At 32.9% G+C, this 19334-nt stretch overlaps 3 protein-coding genes across 3 annotated transcripts in view; 1 reads left to right on the top strand and 2 right to left on the bottom strand.

Annotated features, from left to right (window-relative positions):
• Window positions 1-1153, bottom strand: part of LOC104733604 — a 7525-nt gene extending 6372 nt beyond the window's left edge. The window contains exon 1 of the mRNA XM_010453171.2: window positions 856-1153. Coding sequence (XP_010451473.2) covers window positions 856-906 — 51 coding nt within the window. The 5' untranslated portion in view covers window positions 907-1153. The remainder of the gene's footprint in view (window positions 1-855) is intronic.
• On the bottom strand, window positions 1733-2936 carry LOC104732030. The gene is made up of 2 exons (XM_019233903.1): window positions 2230-2936; window positions 1733-2139 (listed from the first exon to the last, which is right to left on the bottom strand). Exons 1-2 carry the CDS (start codon window positions 2907-2909, stop codon window positions 1788-1790), a joined length of 1032 nt encoding a protein of 343 aa, XP_019089448.1. The 5' UTR covers window positions 2910-2936; the 3' UTR covers window positions 1733-1787.
• LOC104732029 lies at window positions 4789-14459 on the top strand. Its single transcript, XM_010451555.2, has 3 exons — window positions 4789-4859; window positions 4963-5935; window positions 14309-14459. The coding sequence occupies exons 1-3, from the start codon at window positions 4800-4802 to the stop codon at window positions 14428-14430; spliced, it is 1155 nt and encodes a 384-aa protein (XP_010449857.2). The 5' UTR covers window positions 4789-4799; the 3' UTR covers window positions 14431-14459.

Genomic DNA, 19334 nt, shown 5'->3' with positions numbered 1-19334 from the left:
TACCCCTGCTTTAGGCTTCTGAAGAAGGACATCTTCATGAGTATAACCGGCAGTCTCCAGAAACACGGGAAATGGCTTCTTGGAGAAAAGCATACAGAGGGTCAAAAATCTCAGTAGCTCTGTCAACTCCATGATAATATGTGGTCCTTTTAACTCTATACAATTACTTCCAGCATAAACACTAGCAGTTGAGAAGTTTCCCTGGAAAAAAAAAAAAATGCAAACATACAATGTCACTAACACATAACACATAAAATGGGCCAATGAATCTAAACTAATAACAACAGCAAAACTACAGTTGAAGGATACAGATAGTGACGCATCACTACACACTAAGTCATATTAGATTACAAGTCTATAAATTTTGTCCACATGCAGAATTATCAACCAACACCATCCTGGCACTAAAATGAACACAACGGAAGACAAAAATCCAAACAAAGATGAAAGAACAGTGAGGACATTAATAAATATAATAAAAAGACAACTCTTTAAAAGAACATATATATATACCACAAAAGATCATATCAAGGTCGCTAATTTATGCATCCAATTCAGAGATACAACTGAAAAAAAATCAAACCCAGAAGAAGAATGAGATTAAAAAGCTCAAACCTGTCTACGCATCAAATAGTTAATACCAAAAGCGAGATCAGCGATAGGCCATTTGCCCAGAGTCTCTGAATACGTAAAACGTAACGTCTCTGATAAAGTTGAAATAGTCTCAAGCCAAGTCGCCGGCGCTTGAGCCGGTCTCCTAACAATCCTCCTCCTTCCGGATCTACCTGATTTACCCAATTCACCTCCTGGATCATCTTCCCCGTTTCTCGCCCACACGATCCGACGGCTCAGTAAGTATAGAATCACAACTGCTCCTGTTGCCGTCACCATTGCACCCGCCGCCATCTCCGATCCTCCTCCTCCTTAATCACAAAAACCGTTCAACAATCCAATTCCCACTCCTCCTTAATCACAAAACCGTTCAACGATTCAGCGAATTCGAAAACGAGGACGCTGATTTCGAAATTGTGCAAGATAAAGCTCTTATAATGCATGAGTCGAAGCTCCGATTTCTCCAATAACACAACCCGATTTGGGCATTGAGACAGAGAAGAGAATGAAATTGAGAAATCGTTATGATTCCAATCATTCATGATTTTTTTTTTTTACCTTTTAAGGTTTAAATTTACGATAAAGGACATGAACGCGTCGGCATCTACCAAGATATATCAGGGGTACTCTCGTCATTTCAGGGATAAGTAGGTAACCATATATAGATTTGTTACCTACGTAAAAGCAATCGAATGATACTAGTATCACCGCTTTAATCAGGATTAGCACACTAAACTTATAGAGTTTAGCTCCATACAAACTAATCATAATTGAATTTATGGTAGAGGAAGATGAACACACGATCATACACGATTGCTTTCGAGTACACTCAACTTGTGTTATCTTTGTATATTAACACAAGGTCCCTTGCTTTCACGACTTTACTTCACATTAATATAAACAACTAGACAATTTTACAACAGAGAAACAGATGAACACATCTTTAGTCTTTTTAAAAAACAATTAGACAATTTACGATTAAAAACAGAGCTCTATCAAAGTCTCCATGATGAGTGATCTGTTCAAAAAATGGAAAACCACAATTTTCTTTTCCATGTAATATTTTAAGATAACATATATTTTGTTTAACAATCGAATGATTAGTTTGATTAATCTCATCCTTGTATACACAACATAATCTAGGCATACATAACTAGTGAAGGGCATGCATGTAACTAGCTAGAGAGACACTGGACTGGAGGGATCCAATAAGGGAGGACAATTTGTCCCGAGCAGAAACCTGGTGTAGACTTGGGTGTGAAGGAACGTGGGGTTATAGTGGCGATATCGTAAACACCGTAGCCTTCACCATACCCTTCACCGAGGAAATAGATGGAATTAGGTTTTAGGCCAGGGAATGAGCTGGCCGTGACACAAAAAGGCTCGTTATTGCCGAGGAATATGCAGAGATCACCAATGTCTTCTGTGTAAGACATGTTCATATCTTCCTCCTCTCTAAAAACCATGAACCGCTTTGTGCCGCCACAACTGAATGCTAAATACTTCATCGCAGGGCTTTCGACATACCTGCCATTATTGTCAAGCAAGAGAACATGTTAATAATATTCTTCTGATTATATAACAACATGAAAAGGCAAACACACAACTCGAACCTACCATTTGACTAGGAAACGTTGCCCTGAAGAAGACTCCACAAGCTCGTGTGTCCTGTAACAGGAATCCAAAAGCTGCAACTCAGTTTGGGAAAGCTGAGGAAGGTTATGAAATTTTAACTCATGGTACTGAGGCGTGGTGCCTGAGAGACCACCCCAAGACCACAAGTGGTGGCCACCAGAACTTGGCATGTAGAACCTTTGGTCCCTCTTGGAATACATCAATTTTGATTGCTCAAAATAATCGAATAATCCAGTAGACATAGCGAGGAGGAACCCCTTATGGGCTCTACCGGGCGTATATATACTCACCGGACGTCCCGTGTACTTGACAGCAATAATGCAGTCTTCCTCTTCAGGAGAAGAGGAGATTGCCACACCACTTACCAATTCAGTTTGAGAACCAATTACATTTGGCCGAGGAGGCAGAGGGATAATCTTGGGGTTTGATTTGGAGCTCGAGGGATAGTCGCTGATTACAATGGAGTCAGGGGAGCTGAGATAAACGCCCCATCCATGGGAACTTCCCACCAGCCTAGACTTAAACAAATCTTTGGGAAGTGGCTTATCAACGATGCTGGAATACTCTTCCTTGGCCGGGTCAAACATGACGAACTCTGTCAGTTGGGATTCTTCACTGGCTCGATGCAGCAAGTAAGGGTTGGTGGTTGAGGCGGAGAACATCCGAAGGGTTTGGCATCTCTGGGGATCCATAAGAAGAAGCATACATCAGAAGAATAAACAGAGATTACACCCAAAAAAAACTAGAAACAGAGAGAGAGAGATTGAAGAGACTCACAAAAGCAAGTTTGCGGAGAGAGGGTTTGAAAGAGAGGCTGAGAAGCAGAGGCGACATAGCTTCACTTTGATAATGAAGGAAACAAAATGGTTTTGGAGTTAGTCAACAATGAAGTCACTTCTTCACTTAGACCTAAGACCAAAGTACTTGGCCACAAGAAAAAAGGGTTTTCAATAATGTCTCTTTCTCTTCTTCTTAATTTTTCTCTGTTTCTTCAATTTTCTTTTTTCCCTTATTGTATAATCTTGTAGACAAAGCAAAAGGAAAAGTCTAGTGATCAAATTTGTACACAAGCTTCTTTGCTATGCACCAAAGTATTCGGTTTCCTTTTTCACCCTCTCAATTTTAATCACATACTGTATTGAATACCCACATTTATCATTTCTACCTCACCAACTACATCAATGTTTAAAATTTGAAAGTTTTATAATTTTAGTAAATTATTTATGTAAAGAAGAGAAAAAGATAAGTAAATAGTACAAAAATGAAAACTTGGTGTATAGAAAAAAATAAAAAGATTTTCTTGTTTTGGTAAAACAATTTCCTCAATACCACATCTAGATTATTTATGTAAAGAAGTAAATATATATATTTTTCTACTAAATAGTACAAAAATGAATGTGGTTGGTGCGGGTAGAAATAAAAATCTTGTGTAGTACAAATTTGATCACAAGATTTTTCCTTTTGCTTTGTCACACAAGATTATACAATAAGGGAAAAAGAAAAAGAGAGAGACATTTGTACAGTATACTGAAAACCCTTTTTCTTGTGGCCAAACACTTTGGTCAAGGACAATTTTTGGTCCTTCAATTATTTTATTCATATTTTCAGAGTTTCTTAAGTTTGTGTGTAACATTGGTGTCCCTCAGATTTTGGTCCTTCTAACTCTTCTTCACAAGCTACACACAAAGCCTCTCTTTCGAAACTGAGCTTCAAAATCAGATATCAAGAGCTACACACAAGCCTCTCTTTCGAAAATAGCTTTTACAGGGAAGGTCAAACAAAACAAACACTTGAGATGACTTCAAAGGAACACCTCAAAGTTCACAACTTATAATGCTAGAGGAACAAGAACACCTCATAGAGACAGAAGAGTTGGTCAGGTGTGTTCGTTGTAGTTGGTCAGGTGTGTTCGTCTAGCTCTGTTTATGGACTCAATTCAAAAGTACCCTTTTCGGAGAAGGACCAAACTGATCAGCCTGCGAGTTTATACGCAGCTACTAAGAAAGCAGGTGAAGGCATTGCGCATACTTATAACCATATCTATGGTTCTTGTTTCTTCCATTTGTAGATTTGATTCTGCAAAAACAATGCATCTCTCAATCACAACTTAACATGAACATAACCAATGTCAAACCAAAACTTAAAAGATCAAACTACATTAGCAATAACAAGTCTTCCTTTTTCTCCATAAACAAGATTCTCGTGTCTTCTATTAGCTAAACCCTTAATCTGTTCGAAACTAGAGATTCATTCAAAATCCATAGCATTACCTAACAAGAGAGCAGTTGGTTATCGAGAGCTAGGATTTTTAATCTCTTCCTCTGTTTCGACTCTGCATCGTCTTCATCTGTTTCGACGATAAAGCTGCCACGTGTAATGAAGGACGGAGAAATAAACGTCCCCTATTAAGGAACGTTCCTTACATAATTGTTTCATTTCGATTTAAATAAAATCAAATAATTCTGAAGGACGGAGCATATATACGCCGATGCAAGAAGGGACTTCGCTGTTTCTTTTTTGATTTTTCACATATCAACAAAACAAAGCTAGCTATGTCGTCTCTTCTTCTCAGCCTCTCTTCCAAGCCCTCTCTCCGCAAACTTGCTCAGCTGGTAAGTCTCTTCAATCTCTCTCTCTCTCTCTCTCTCTCTAGTTTTTTTTTAAGTATAATCTATGTGTTCTGCTTCTGATTTCTACTTCTTTCGCTTCCCCTAGAGATGTCACACCCATAGGATGTTCTCCTCCTCTAGCACCAACCCTTACTTGCTGTATTGTGTCACACATTATGGAAGTTCTTGGGATGATATTAATGTAACAAGCAATATCCACTATTTTGACCCGGTCAAGGAAGATGAAGTTATTGTCCGAGACAAGGTGTTACCAATGGAGTTGCGTAAAGGGTGTCTGGTCGGAATGTCCCATGGTTGGGGAGTTTTCAAGGCCGTGTGTGATGATAATACATATAAAGCCATATATGTTACCGACTACTACAGTCCTCGTGGCTCCAAATCAGTCAAAAACATTCCTTTGCATCCCCTGGGTAAACCTATAGCTATCCAACAGCAAGCCATCACCAACGCCGCAATGAACTGTTCACCTGATCAGAGCAATGAATTTGCAGTGGCTGTCAAGTGTTTAGGGCCTATGATCAATTTCAATAGGCCTGGTGGCAAACACAGGGAATCGGGTTCGGTCGTCTTTAAAACTCCTTTCCAGTATTTTGATCAATCGAAGGTCATGTATTCAAAGAGAGATGAAAAGTTCTACACTCCTAGTTTTGGAGGCCAGTTCTTGGTTTCCTGGGATTCTTTCTTCGAGGAAGACATGACCGGCTCTGAGTTGCAAGAGTTGCAGTTCTCCAACCTGCCTGAGTTCACCCAGTCCGAGTGGGAGCTGCTGGACTCATGTTCAAAGACTGTATACCTTGTGGAGTCTCCCTCAGGCCAACGTTTCCTGATCAAGTGGTACGCTCAGAACCACGAACCAGGCAATGGGATGGCATTCCTGTGTCGCGGAACAAAGCGTTTCATGGTGTTTAGACAGGAAGAAGAAACAGGGGTCATGTCTTACACAGAGGACATTGGAGACCTCTGCATATTCCTAGGCAATAATGAGCCCTTCTGTGTCAAGGCAAGCTCGTTCCCTGGCCTAAACCCTAACTCAATCTATTTTGCAGGCGATGGCTGTGGTGTTTACGATATCGCCACTAGAAAACCATGTTCCTTCCGTCCCAAGTCTCCCTCAGCCTTCTCATTAGGATCACTCCTCCCTTACTGGATCCCTCCAATGTCTCTCTAGTTACATTGTCCTTCACTAGTTATGCCTAGATTATGTTGTTGTCATTTACAGTAGTCTGTACTAATCAAATTTATCATTTGTGGGAAAATTATGTGATCATGACATTGTAGGTGCTTGATATGGATCTAAACTGTGTCACACAAGTTTGAGTTTCAGTATTGGAGAGAAGCTTCTTTTTCGGAGTCATCAGTTGAATTCAAAGAAGAGAGAAATCACAAATTAGATCTAGGGATTCTGATTTGGGGATTTTGGAGAAAATCAGAATTGATTATGTTTTAGTTAGGAAAGAAACGACGTTGTTTATTATTGACGGGATCTCTTAATTGGTTAATTAACCTGTGTTAATTCTTCGTTTGGCCATTTAACATTGTGCATTATAGAGGCAAGTCAACAAGATTTTACAATTGAATTAGAATTAATAAAAAATAATATTTTCTCAAGTCAGCGACGCGGTCTTTCACCCTTACATTCGGAGTTGCAGGCACTGTTATGGGCGATGACCTCCTTTTCGGAGTCAGGTGTTGATTGTCAGCTCTTCGAGTCAGACTGTGCCGAACTAGTGTCAATGGTGCAATGCCCGGATGAGTGGCCCGCTTTCTCCAATTTACTGGATGAGTTCAATCTGCTTCGCTCTTCCTTTCCTTCCTTCCAGCTTTTGAAGATTCCGCGTACGACCAATGTTTGGGCAGATTGCCTTGCTCGATCCTCAAGATCTTTACTTTCTGCAAATTATTTTGTAAACTCTTTTTCTCCAGTTTGGGTAACCAACCTTGGAGTCTTATTTTAAATTAATGTTTGGTTGACAAAAAAAAAAATATATATATATATATATATATTTTTTCTAATTCATATTTTAAATCAACGAAAATGTAAACTCGATGATTTTGATGATTTAAATGGCATTGTACATATGCATCTAAATCACATATAATATTTGATTAATTTTCTCCACGAAATTCTAGTATTACGTAAGACTTGGACTAATTAATCAGTGCAGACACTAATCAGACAATAGTCGATCTTTTCTTTTTAGTTGAATTTCAGAATCTATTTCAATATTTCTTTTTGACATTTTCTGGTTTTGGGCGCTAGAAGTTTAACTTCCGTAATAATTTAGATTCTCGAGTTTGTGTTAGTAGGTTATGCTTCACGAATTTTAAGAGTTATGCTTCACAGATTGTGGTAGAGTCAAAATTTAGTGGGCGTGACATGTGAGCAAACCAAAGAGATATTTGCATGGAAATTGAAAAATCAACATGCATGTACATGTTAAAGTTATTTCACTATTTTGGTAAGGAAATTAATTACATTTTAAAATGTGCAAAATAATTGAGTACACGTGAATATAAAATCATTTCGTAATTTAAAAATTTATGTTGCTCCCATGGTTAATGAGTAAAAATTATATGCTTCTACAATTCATCTATTCACTGGTCCTCCTACTCTATGTGTGGCTCAAAAGGGGACGTAAAATACATACGCATAAAAATCACATGTAAATTATTTGATCAATTTTGCACCAAAAAAAAAAATATTATTTGATCAATTTTCTCCACAAAACTGTAGTAATATACTAATATTACCTAAGACTTGGACAAAATAATCATTGCAGGTGCTAATCAGACAATACTCGATCTTTTTGTTTGGGTTGGATTTAGAATATATTTCATTGTTTGTATTTGACATTTTCTTGTTCTGGCTAAAAGTTTTAACTTTGGTAATAATAGTTAGATTCTCGAATTTGTGTTAGTAATAGTAGGTTATGCTGCACGGATAAGATTTATGTAGTTAGAGATTAAGGTAGGCTCAAAATTATTAAGGGCATCTGAAAATTTAGTGGGAGAGAGCAAACCAAAGATATATTTGCATGGAAACTGAAAACAAACATAATGTACATGTTAAAGTTATTTTACTATTTTGGTAAAGAAATTAGTACATTTTCAAATGTATAAGGAAAACGATCGAGTACATGTTTGGTATTTTTACTTTTTTTTGTTTATTCCATGGAAACTGAGTTTTTTTTTTAAATGCTTCTAAAATACATCTCTTCATGAGTCTTACTAACACTATACTATAGGTGGCTCAAAAGGGATGGTCTAAATCACATGTATAATTTGATTATTTTTTCTCCATAAATTATTAGTATTACTTACAACAAATTTTGTTTGAGAAAAAAAAATACTACTTGGACTAATTATCATTGCATGCACTAATCAGGCAATAGTCAATGTTTTCCTTTTTTGTTGGATTCAGAATGATAATGTATTTCGTTATATGGTTTTTGGCTAAAAGCTTAACCTTAGTAATAATTACTCTCAAGGTTGTTTTAGTAGGTTATGCTTACGGATAAAATTTATGTAGTTAGAGATTGTGGTAGGGTTAAATTATTAAGTGGATCATAAATTTGGGTGGGTGTGAGCAAACCAAAGAGATATTTGCATGAAAATTGAAAGACCAACATTTCTGTATTACATCTTAAATTTATGTACACTATTTTGGTAAAGATATTAAGTACATAGTAACGTATATGTATATAACAAGAAATCTATACTATTAAAGCAGAAGTACTCTCTAGAGTAAAAATGGACCATGACTTGGTTTTGGTAGGTTTTTCATTAAAAATGATTAGAGAATCACAAAATTTAATCTAATTAACCTATAGTTTCGATTTCTTTAAATGACAAAAATACCCTTGATTGATCACTTAAAAAATTGCCGGGTCGGGACGCGGATCCTAAAATATCCGACTACAGAAGGAAAAAAACCCGCGGATCTGTTTGTATTCCAGAATAATATTTTTCGGATCCAGTATATTATTTCATTCAAGATTAGTTATTTAAGATCCCAAACAAACTCATTCGATATAGGCAAACACTCTTATTTCATTTTCTTTTAAGGTATTTAAATGAAAATCATAAATTTTAATTACCAAAAATTCGGATATTTCCTTAATTACCGAGATTGATCTTAACAGATAATATTTTAAAAGGAATATTTAGTGATTCAGTTAAAATCTTAAAAAACGAATATTTAAGTTACCAAATCTGACTAAATTGTTTGATTTCCGATATTATAATATTTCCTTAACGAAATTATAGTAATTAATTGTGAGTAGTATAGATAGAAAGAATTAAAAACGCAGAAATTATATATATGTAAAGTTGTAAACTAATTTACAGAAAAGTGTATTGTATATCCCACATCGACTAAATATTTTGGAATATGGTTCATAATCACTATAAATATGTGACTAAAATGTTTTGAGTACAAATGAGCAGGAAACTTGATTTATCAGGTATCCAAATTTAACAGTTTAATTTGGTTCTATATTTGAGAATATTTAAACTTTTAAAAAGTAAACATATTACAATATATTATAATATATTTACATTTTTTAAAAAAGTTTAAGATATTATAAATATTTAAATTTTTATAGAATGGTTAAATTATTATAAATATTTGAACTCCGTCGAAAGTTTAAAATATTATAATAAATTTAAAGTCTATAAAATATTTAAGTAATATTAATATTTTAATTCTTAAAAATTTAAAATATAAATTTTTTTTGAGTTAAATCCGTTAAAACATGTATTTTTATCAAACTATAAATTAAGCCATGGAAGCAGGGTGTGTCTATCCTCTTACAAAACTACTATCCGATATTGCGGAGTGTCTATTCTCTTACAAAACTACTATCTACTATTGTGGTGTGTCTGTTTCCATGAAAAACTACATTTTACAAACTACTTACTCTATTAGGATTTCCAATTTACTGTATAACCCCAAATATACAAATAAATACTATATAAACAAAGAAAATAAATCAAAATAAAAAACTATATTACAAAAATACAAATTACAAAAAAAAATAACTAACAAAATATATAATCCCGTGCTGTAGCACGGGTATCACCTAGTTTATTATTATTACCCAAGAATTTTATGTGTTACCATTTACCAATCTGTGCCTAGTTGATAACGAGCCACACGGGTTAAATTTGTCATTGTTGTTAGCTACATTAATAAGAAACTAAAAGAAATAAGTAGTAATGCAGTAACGCACCGAATAAATATATATTTTTAGCATCACAGTTTTTGCTGCTAAAAATATAACGTGGTTTCTCCGCATAGCATTTGTGGTCACTCTGTTTTTAGATACAGATTCCTTTTAAAGAGGAAAACTTTGGGAAAACGTAGGTAGGTGTATTCAATTTGACATTTTAGGTGATTTGGATAAATTTTACAAATTTTATGTTATTTAATCATGGATTTTAAAAAGTCTATTAAAATCTACTATTAATGAACTAATGATTTTAAAATCTAATTTAAAATTCATTGTTATTGAACTGATGATTTAAAAAATTACTTTAAAATTCACTGTTATTCAAAACAGTTTGTGGATTTGGATTTTAATGATTTTTAGAGATTCTGGAGGATTTGTTTAGTTAAATATATAGAAATTCAAATCTCATATCAACTTCACTAAAATTATCAAAATCATTTAAAATCTCATGAAAAATTAAATCATTTGAAATATTAGATTGAATATTACCCCCGTAATATATTGCAATAGTGATATGACTTGTTACCTAGATGACTGTGAGTGGTAAATAAATTGCAATAATGATATGACTCGTGTTACCGAGATGATTGTGACTATCTAATGTACTCGCTGTCTGCGATACATTACTTTTAAGATACGGTTTATAAATCGATCTATTTAACTATTAATCCCCGATATTAACCGAGTCCTCAATATATTAGATATTGTTCATAATGTTTCCCTTTCATTTTAATCAGATCACAAAATTCTTTTTGAAAATATTTCTAAATCGGGTTAACAACTGATTCGATGCAAAACCAAAAAAAATATTCTTAAAATAAATAAACTAAATAATATTTTCATATGTATATATAAGTTTTTGTTTTCCATTTTGTTCTGTTTTAACTAATTTATGTTACAATAATATTTAGATTTACATATTGACTCTCCTAAATATTTGTCTAAGTCATATATTCTCTAAAACTTTCTGGATGACGTCTCTTGGGCCAATAATTCGAGTGGTGTTGCATTTGATCAGGTTTAGGATAGTATTTCTATTATTTTTTTGGTTTTGCATGTATCAAAAAATAACTCACATGTTTTCTAGAGCACAATCAAAATGTTGAATACATTTCAAAATGTGTAAGGAAAAGAAGTACATGTTACGAATCTGTGTCTAGTTGACAACAGATAACCATAAGATAAAAATAAATTTTCTCAAAATCTAAATGGCTATATACAATACACTCTGTGCATGTTTAGAGCATCTCTATCAGTGACATTTAGTGAGTAACTTCTCATTTAAAAAAATAAAAATTAAGAAAAATAGGAGAAAGAGTATGATAGTATCTTTGCATAAACATATTAAGACACACTTAGACCCTTATTTGCCAGATGTTTATTTTTTAGTGGTTCACATTTTTAAATAAATCAATTATATCAAAATATGAATATTGTTAAAATTTAACCTCATTTAAAGACATTACCGATGGAGATGGTCTTAAAACTTCTTCATTGCACATGCAATGGGGAGTGTCTCTAACATATTAACAAAATTCAAGTTACAATAAGAATTAATAATTAATTTTGAATGGTTTATAAAAGGGCGACATCCTCATGTCTCCACCAAGACATTAAAAACCCAATATCTCAATTTAAAGACACTCATACATTAAAATAATAATAATTTTTTTTTTTAATAATTGTGAGAAGACCTCTTCTATAAGATGAGGGATCGAGATGGTCTTCGGACACACACATCCACCTTGCACTTACAATATACGTAAGTCTCTCATCTCTCTCTCTTTCTTGTTGTATAATTACATAATTTATATTGTCCATCTCTCACTTTTCTCTTATTTTATTGCGTAGATAAATTCAAACGGGAAAAATTATCAATTGTAAGGAACGTTTTGCTCCAAAACGCCAAATATGTCTATAAGAAACGTTGTTACTGCTGCTGCACTTGAAGGGAACACTTCCACCATGTACCAAGTGAGAGCAAGAAAAGTTATGGAAGAACTTGGCATCACAGTGCAAATGACTCTCGGAACAGATCTCGGAGGTGTAAAGTATGTTGAGGCCTGAGTTACCATATACCCATCGCCATGTAATTGAGAGTATCTTGACAAAAATGGTAAACGCGTTATCGAACTATCGAAAAAGTAAAACACAATGCTGGCTGAGGAGTGAACAGAGAGATGGAAGATGCTCTCTCATTTTCCTACTGGGTGGCGTAGCTCACAAGATAGCTGAGAAGGCAAGGCCAGGGCCGGCCCAGAGGGGAAGCTATCCAAGCGAAGGTTTCAGCTCCAATTTTTTTTTTTTTTTAAGTAATTAAAGCCTTTTTTAAAGTTTTATCTAGGTAAGTTTGTAGAAAAATGTTCAATTTTATAAAAAAAAAAAAGTAAATAGATTTATGCTCCAGAAATCAGATTTTAGTATGAATTTGAGTCAAATTTTTAAAATTTTTAGTGTAAATCTATTAAATAGAGGTCCATAATTTGTTTTCTTTAATATAAAGAGTAAAAAAAAAGTTGTTCTAAGGCCTCTAAACTGGGCTGTGCGTAGGGCACCCAATAATCCTGAACCGGCACTGGGCGAGGCCCAAGTAAGAACTCACGGAACCGTGAGGTACGAAAATGAAAATAAACAATATTATCAAATTTCACTGCTAAAGTTGAACTTTTATATTTTTTGAGTGTAAAACTGCTTGTTGAAAAGAATATAATTTATTTTTTCTTAAAATCTAAACTATCTATACACCTTGCTCTGTGCATGTTTACCACACACCTCCCACACTTACAATATACACAAGTCTCTTGTTGCATCTTAACTACTTGCACAAAGTCAGTTTTTGTGTGATAAACCCACAAGTATCTGGTGAACAGTGCTTGGAAGCTTCTAATTAAACTGTATAAAATATACAACGTATTATTGTATCTCATATACATATATATTAAGAGAGGATATAATTCACTCAAAAGATCCTTTCATATTTTATAAAACACATAGGTCTAATTTGTTTGCTTATGTTTTGCTTATATCATGCATATATTTTACTTTGTTTTTGTGTCATGCATATATTTACTTTTTTGTATTATTTACTTTTGTCAAATATTAGAAACTAGTAAGGTATTATTACATAAACACAAAGTAATATTAGTAAACTTAGTTGAAAAAATCAATTATATGTAATCTTCTTCTTAGTGATCTTCTGTTTTTTTATATATGTAATTACAATTAAGCTTAACACATGTCAATTTTTTTATCCTCTCTGATAATGACCAGTGGAATGTATTCATTGGAGTCATGTTTCTGTAGAGGCCACGCAAAAACAGGTGTTTCACGGGTGAAGAATAAGATGGAGATAAAGAGAAAGAGAGCTCAAAGCTAGACGACACCAATGGAATATATCTCGTAGTCGTAGGGACCAGGCAAGATCAGTTGTTTCTTGCAGGTGAATAAAGAGATGGAGATGGAGAGAAAGAGAGCTTGCTTGACAGTGCTCATGAACAAACAGAACTACATAGCAAGGAGTCATTTGATGAACCGAAAGTAAAAAAAAAAAAAAACTCGAAGAAGAGACGGGCCAGAGTGGCTTGGAGAGATGAGATGCTTATTCAGAAACAAACATCAGTTCCGGAAGGTTGATCTTAATTTTTCTCTCTTCTCTTCATATTCGAAAGTAAACCTAATGCAATTTTGTCTCTATTAATGATCAGGTGTTGAAACTGTGAGTGGAAGAGTGATTGGAACTCAAATTAAAAATGTTTTGTGAAAATTGAATTCGACAGAGTCTCGTAGTGAAGAAGAAGCTCTGTGACACAGTTTGTGTGATTGATGAGATTGTCTTTAAATCTTCAAGCTTTTTTGAAACTGTTGAACGAAATTGTGAATGAATCTCTAGACGAAATTGTGAATGAATCTCTGGACGAAATAGTTCATTCATAGGAGGAAGTTGTAAAGTTTGATCGAGAAACTGGTAACAGGAAGTGGTACGTACTACGTACGCTCAGCACCACCAACCAGGTAACTGGATGACATTCCTGTGTCGTGGAACGAAGCGTTTCATGGTGTTTAGAGAGGAAGAAGAAACAGGGGTCATGTCTTACACAGAGGACAATGGAGATCTCTGCATATTCCTAGGCAATAATGAGCCCTTCTGTGTCAAGGCAAGCTCATTCCCTGGCCTAAACCCTAACTCAATCTATTTTGCAGGCGATGGCTATGGTGTTTACGATATCGCCAGTATAAAACCACGTTCCTTCCGTCCCAAGTCTCCCTCAGCCTTCTCGTTAGCATCACTCCTCCCTTACTGGATCCCTCCAATGTCTCTCTAGTTACAATGTCCTCCACTAGTTTTATTGGGTTAAAGAATCATCGGTTATTTTGTCTGTTCACTTATCGTCGCTTTTGACTTTGAAGCTTATTATGGTTCTTCCAGACCAGCTTTGGCATCTTCGAGTTATGCCTTTCTTCCTCTATTTCTTCAGTTTCGATCCCTTAATTGGAAGCCATCTTCATATCTCTGGTAGGTCTGGTCCGGTTCATGTTGTTGGTTAGTCACCGGTTCGTACTATTGGGTAGAAGATTTACATACTAGCAGCGCATTATAGACGACCCGTTTAGCGATTTTTTAATTACAAACACAATAATATTAACTATATTAATATAGTAAAACCATAGGTTTATTTTTAATTGAGAGATGAATGTGATTGATTATATATATATGGTTTGTTTTAGCGACTGCAATGTCTTTTATGTTTCTAGAACAACTGAACAAGTATCCAAATTCAAACCGACAACCTTTACCAAAATCATTAACTCATTTAAGTAAGTGCTTGGTTTTTTTATTGATAGCTGGTCGGCTGGTCCCAACAAATTTTGTTCTTCTCAACTTTTTTAGCTGCTTGTTATTTTACTCTCAAACTTATATGTTTCCTCAGTTTTTCTTACGAGATAAAAACCCAACTGTAATCATTCATCGCTATCAAGAAGAGGCGGACCCAGCTACCACAGCCAGAAAGAAGCATTACATTTACACCAATAGTGTCCCTTTCGTTGACGTAGTGATAAAAAAGGATTAAACCATTGTATTTAGTCCATTGTGAAATTGCATATACTGTAGTTTGTCGGTACTTTCTTTAATTTTCTCATATTAATTGTTTTTTTTTATATGTCCCTTTGTTATATTAAAATACTGGTTTTGCGAAAACTCTGTTTTCAAATTAGTGTGTCTCAATCTTTTCTTTGTAATAAGGTCAATTAGATTGTGAGTAACTTAAAAAAGAAAAAAGAAAAAACTAAACACAAAAACAATTGCATCTTGATTTGCAGTGTTAATATATAGGCGACTCAACTAGAACCCATATACAAACTACTAAAAATATGTTTTTAAGAAACCCATCGAGAGAAATCTATAGAGATATATATATCTATATATAAGACTATAAGTTTACACAACATTATTTATTTTGTTTCTTCTAAGCTTCAACTTTCGACTGGAATGACTCATTTATACGAATTTTCATATATTCTATCGACATAAAACTTTAATGTTTCTTTGGTAAAAAAAAGTTTGTTTAATATGTCTGCAACCAGATGCTATCTATATAAAGCATACACTAATTTAAATTTGATGTATCCACTTCATTTTTTTTGACTAAATAAATGATGACTTTCCACAATATTTAAAATGATCCCATGTTAAAAGAAAAAGCTTTCTAGAATATATTAAATATATATATATCTTTAATCACATGGCCAAATCTGTATAAAAGTACTTTGGGGAAAATCCAAATCAAGTCAGGTTCTCTACATAATTATGGTTTACACAAAGGTTAACTACTAAATACTCAAAATTTAGAGATTTATTCGCAAAATAATGTAATAAGAAAAGAAAATTAGAAATAATTTTTTTTAAAAAAATTCACACCTGTTTTTAACAAATTTCACGTTATTTTTATGATGATATGTTAATTTACATGGCATGCATGTATTTAATGTTACAGACTACAGTAACATTTATTTCCTAGCAATTTTACAGTTCTAAAAATATTTTTACAAATAATGTTAGTTGAATTTACTTGTAAAGAAAATTAACCTACAATTAACTCAGGAAAAAGACTTTGTGTTTTATGTTTGACATTTTCATCAATACGTTGTTTTGTGGCCCAATAATAACAACAAATGGATAATGTACTAATAATATAATTAGTGTGGTTAGTGCTGCCTATATGTTTAATTACACCAACTTTATCAGTTGTCCCTGTCAAATGAGAAGCACTTGCTCGCTGCGATATCTGTCGCTTTCGAGTTTTCAATTGGTATACTTCTCACGATATCTCAAGCTTCTTCAACATTTTGAGTTTTTTTTCCCCGATATTAAGTAACTTCTGGCGAAATTAATAGTCCACATCATTTTCACCCAAAAAGGCAACAACATGTTGCGGACGTCACCTCAATCTGTTAAATCTAGTTGAATTTCATATCTCAATTCCGTGCAATTCCAATGGGCCAGAATATATCCCTGCGCATTCAATCAACCGAAACAAAACCGGACCGGTTTATATGGTTATCAAACAATACTACCCAAATTAACCAAATTATCAATCGATTCAGTTCGGTTCGATTAGTGAAATTCTACCAAATCAAACTGATTTTTCTTGGAGATTTTGGTTGAAATCAGGTAAAACCAGTTTAATTGGATAAAATCGGTTAATTCAGTTTGGGTTAGTATCTATTTTGGTTTAATTTAGGTATAATTTTTTATTTTATTAAATAAATTTAACTTTAAATAAGCGATCGGTTCGGTTGTAGTTCAAAATTCCTCCTAATTGAAGCAATTGTTAAACTGATCTTGAACCAAAAACCGGTTTGGTTTGGACTAATCAGTTCGAGTATATATAAACCGCATGCCTAGAATCTACTACAACATTAACACAATTTCAGCTAAATATTTGTTTTTCTTTTCTTAGTAGGTTAAGACAACTATGTTAGATTAAAATAAATACAAAATAGTTATTATTTTTTAAAAAATTAACTGAATAATTCTTTTTTGTCAGCTAGATAGGTTATACAAATTTTTTTTCTTTAAAATTATAAATGTTCTTATACATGTTTCCTATTAAGATTCTGTTAAGCTTTTAAGATTGAAATTTATCGGTTTTTTAATTCGGATTCTAAAAATTTTTGATGTTAAAAAATTATTTCTAATTAATTTTTTGTATTTTTTTTATGATCAAGAAAGTTAAATAGTGACTTTCTAATATCAATATAACCAAACATTGCATTTGCAATCATCTTTTTTTTTTTCCTTTCAAAGTGGAGTCAATCTATAGACCCTTTCTTAATTATTGTCTCTTTTTAAAATATTACTAGACTAAACCACTTGTTAACTAATTAGCATTTAACTCATATAAAGATTTTAAATATTGTATCCATATTTTAAATATTCACACCTATTTCACTATTTGTATAGGGACTGAAACACGACAAAGTAATTATAGAAACAAAATTGATCTAGTGAAAGTACATAATCCTCCTTAAATACAAAGGATTGTTGAAATTTTGGACTCATAGCGATGATATTTTTTTTTTTTTGGTAAGGACTCGTGCTCATTTGTAAATATTATTTGAAAAGTAATTACAGACATAAATGTAATTGACCAAAGAGTAAAACAAATCAACATTTAAAATCACATAAAGTAAAGTTTGTGTATCTTAGAATAGAATAAGATATGGTATATTTATACATTTGAATTTTTGGTAAGGACTCGTGCTCATTTATAAGATAAGGGAAGCATTTTTAATAAAGAGACATAGGGTTAGAGATTATTACAATGAAATGCCACTCAAATTAAAATAAAGATATATAATTCTTGAAGCCAAACAGATTGATATTAATTGGAACCAAACAGATTGATAGTCCTTAGTTGTGTAATACCCAAACAAAAATTAAATGATGTTAATACATAAAAATCGGGTGTAATTAAATCCTACCATAAAAAACAGAATGATTTATTAGATTAGGAAAAACAGAATAAAATCAGCATCCCTAAAAATTACAAACTATCTTAATTAATATCTAAACAATTAAATTCAAATCATTAGTTTTCAAATCTTGAATAAGAAAATAATCCAAGCGTGATTAATATCTTTCTTAGCTGAAAATAATATAGTTATATAAAAAACACAACATAAGGAAATTATAATAAATTCAAAATCTCATATATTTAATATCTACTATAACTACAAGATCACAATACTAAATATATTCTTTTTATCATCGATAATTCAAATTGCAACATTTAAGATATGTGAAATTCATGTATTCTTTCCAAATCAGTATAATTTGCAAACTAATAACAAGGTAATATTACCAAATTATGAGAAAACCTGTGTTTTTCAAACAAATTTTCATATTTATATTAATAATATATTTTAGATAATACTCATAATCTTAGGAGAATTCATTAGTGAAACTAAATGTTAAGTAATAACAAGATTGTAAAAATATTTATTCTTATCAAAACTAAAAAAAATATCTATGAATCGGCCAAATTTTTTTTTGTATAAATATTGGAGTAATCATCTTCAATTCAAAAAAAAACTCTCAAATCTCTTTTACTCCCAAACAGAAACTTATTTTCAAAGGAAAGAGAACTTTGATTTACTACAAAATATCAAATCGAAAAAATAAAACAGGATGTTCTTTATTTTGTTTCTTTGTTAAAACATTTTTTTTCCAGTTTAATCTCTCTTTTAGTATATAATTGTCTGTTCTTTTGACTAATAGCAATGTTTTTAAAACCGGACCAAAGGTGAACCGGAAGTCTTTCGGGTCACTGGGTCAACCGGTCGGACCGGTTGAACTACGGGTCAATTAGTTTATTGGTTTATTTACATTTTATGAATATAACATCTACTTTTCTATAAATATATGAACAAAACATATATAGTTAAGTACTAAACAGCTAAAATTAAACTTTTAAATGATTAGATAATATAACTAAATGATTTTTTTTATAAATAACAATATTTATTTTTTAATTTGGTTTGAGTTTTAAGTGTGATAAAAATAAAATTTTTTAATTTGATATCGACTCGTCGGTCCAACCTGCCGGTTCAACCACCGGTTCACGGATTTTTAGCGGATTTTTCTGGTTTTTTACGGGTTTTTATTTGTCCAGTTTTTAGAAGTAATCCGGACCGGAGTGTCTACCGAGTCGCGGTTGGACCGGTC

The sequence above is a fragment of the Camelina sativa genome, chromosome 12, assembly GCF_000633955.1.
Source record: "Camelina sativa cultivar DH55 chromosome 12, Cs, whole genome shotgun sequence".
NCBI lineage: Eukaryota > Viridiplantae > Streptophyta > Magnoliopsida > Brassicales > Brassicaceae > Camelina > Camelina sativa.
This window is presented reverse-complemented; position numbering and strand designations above follow the sequence as displayed.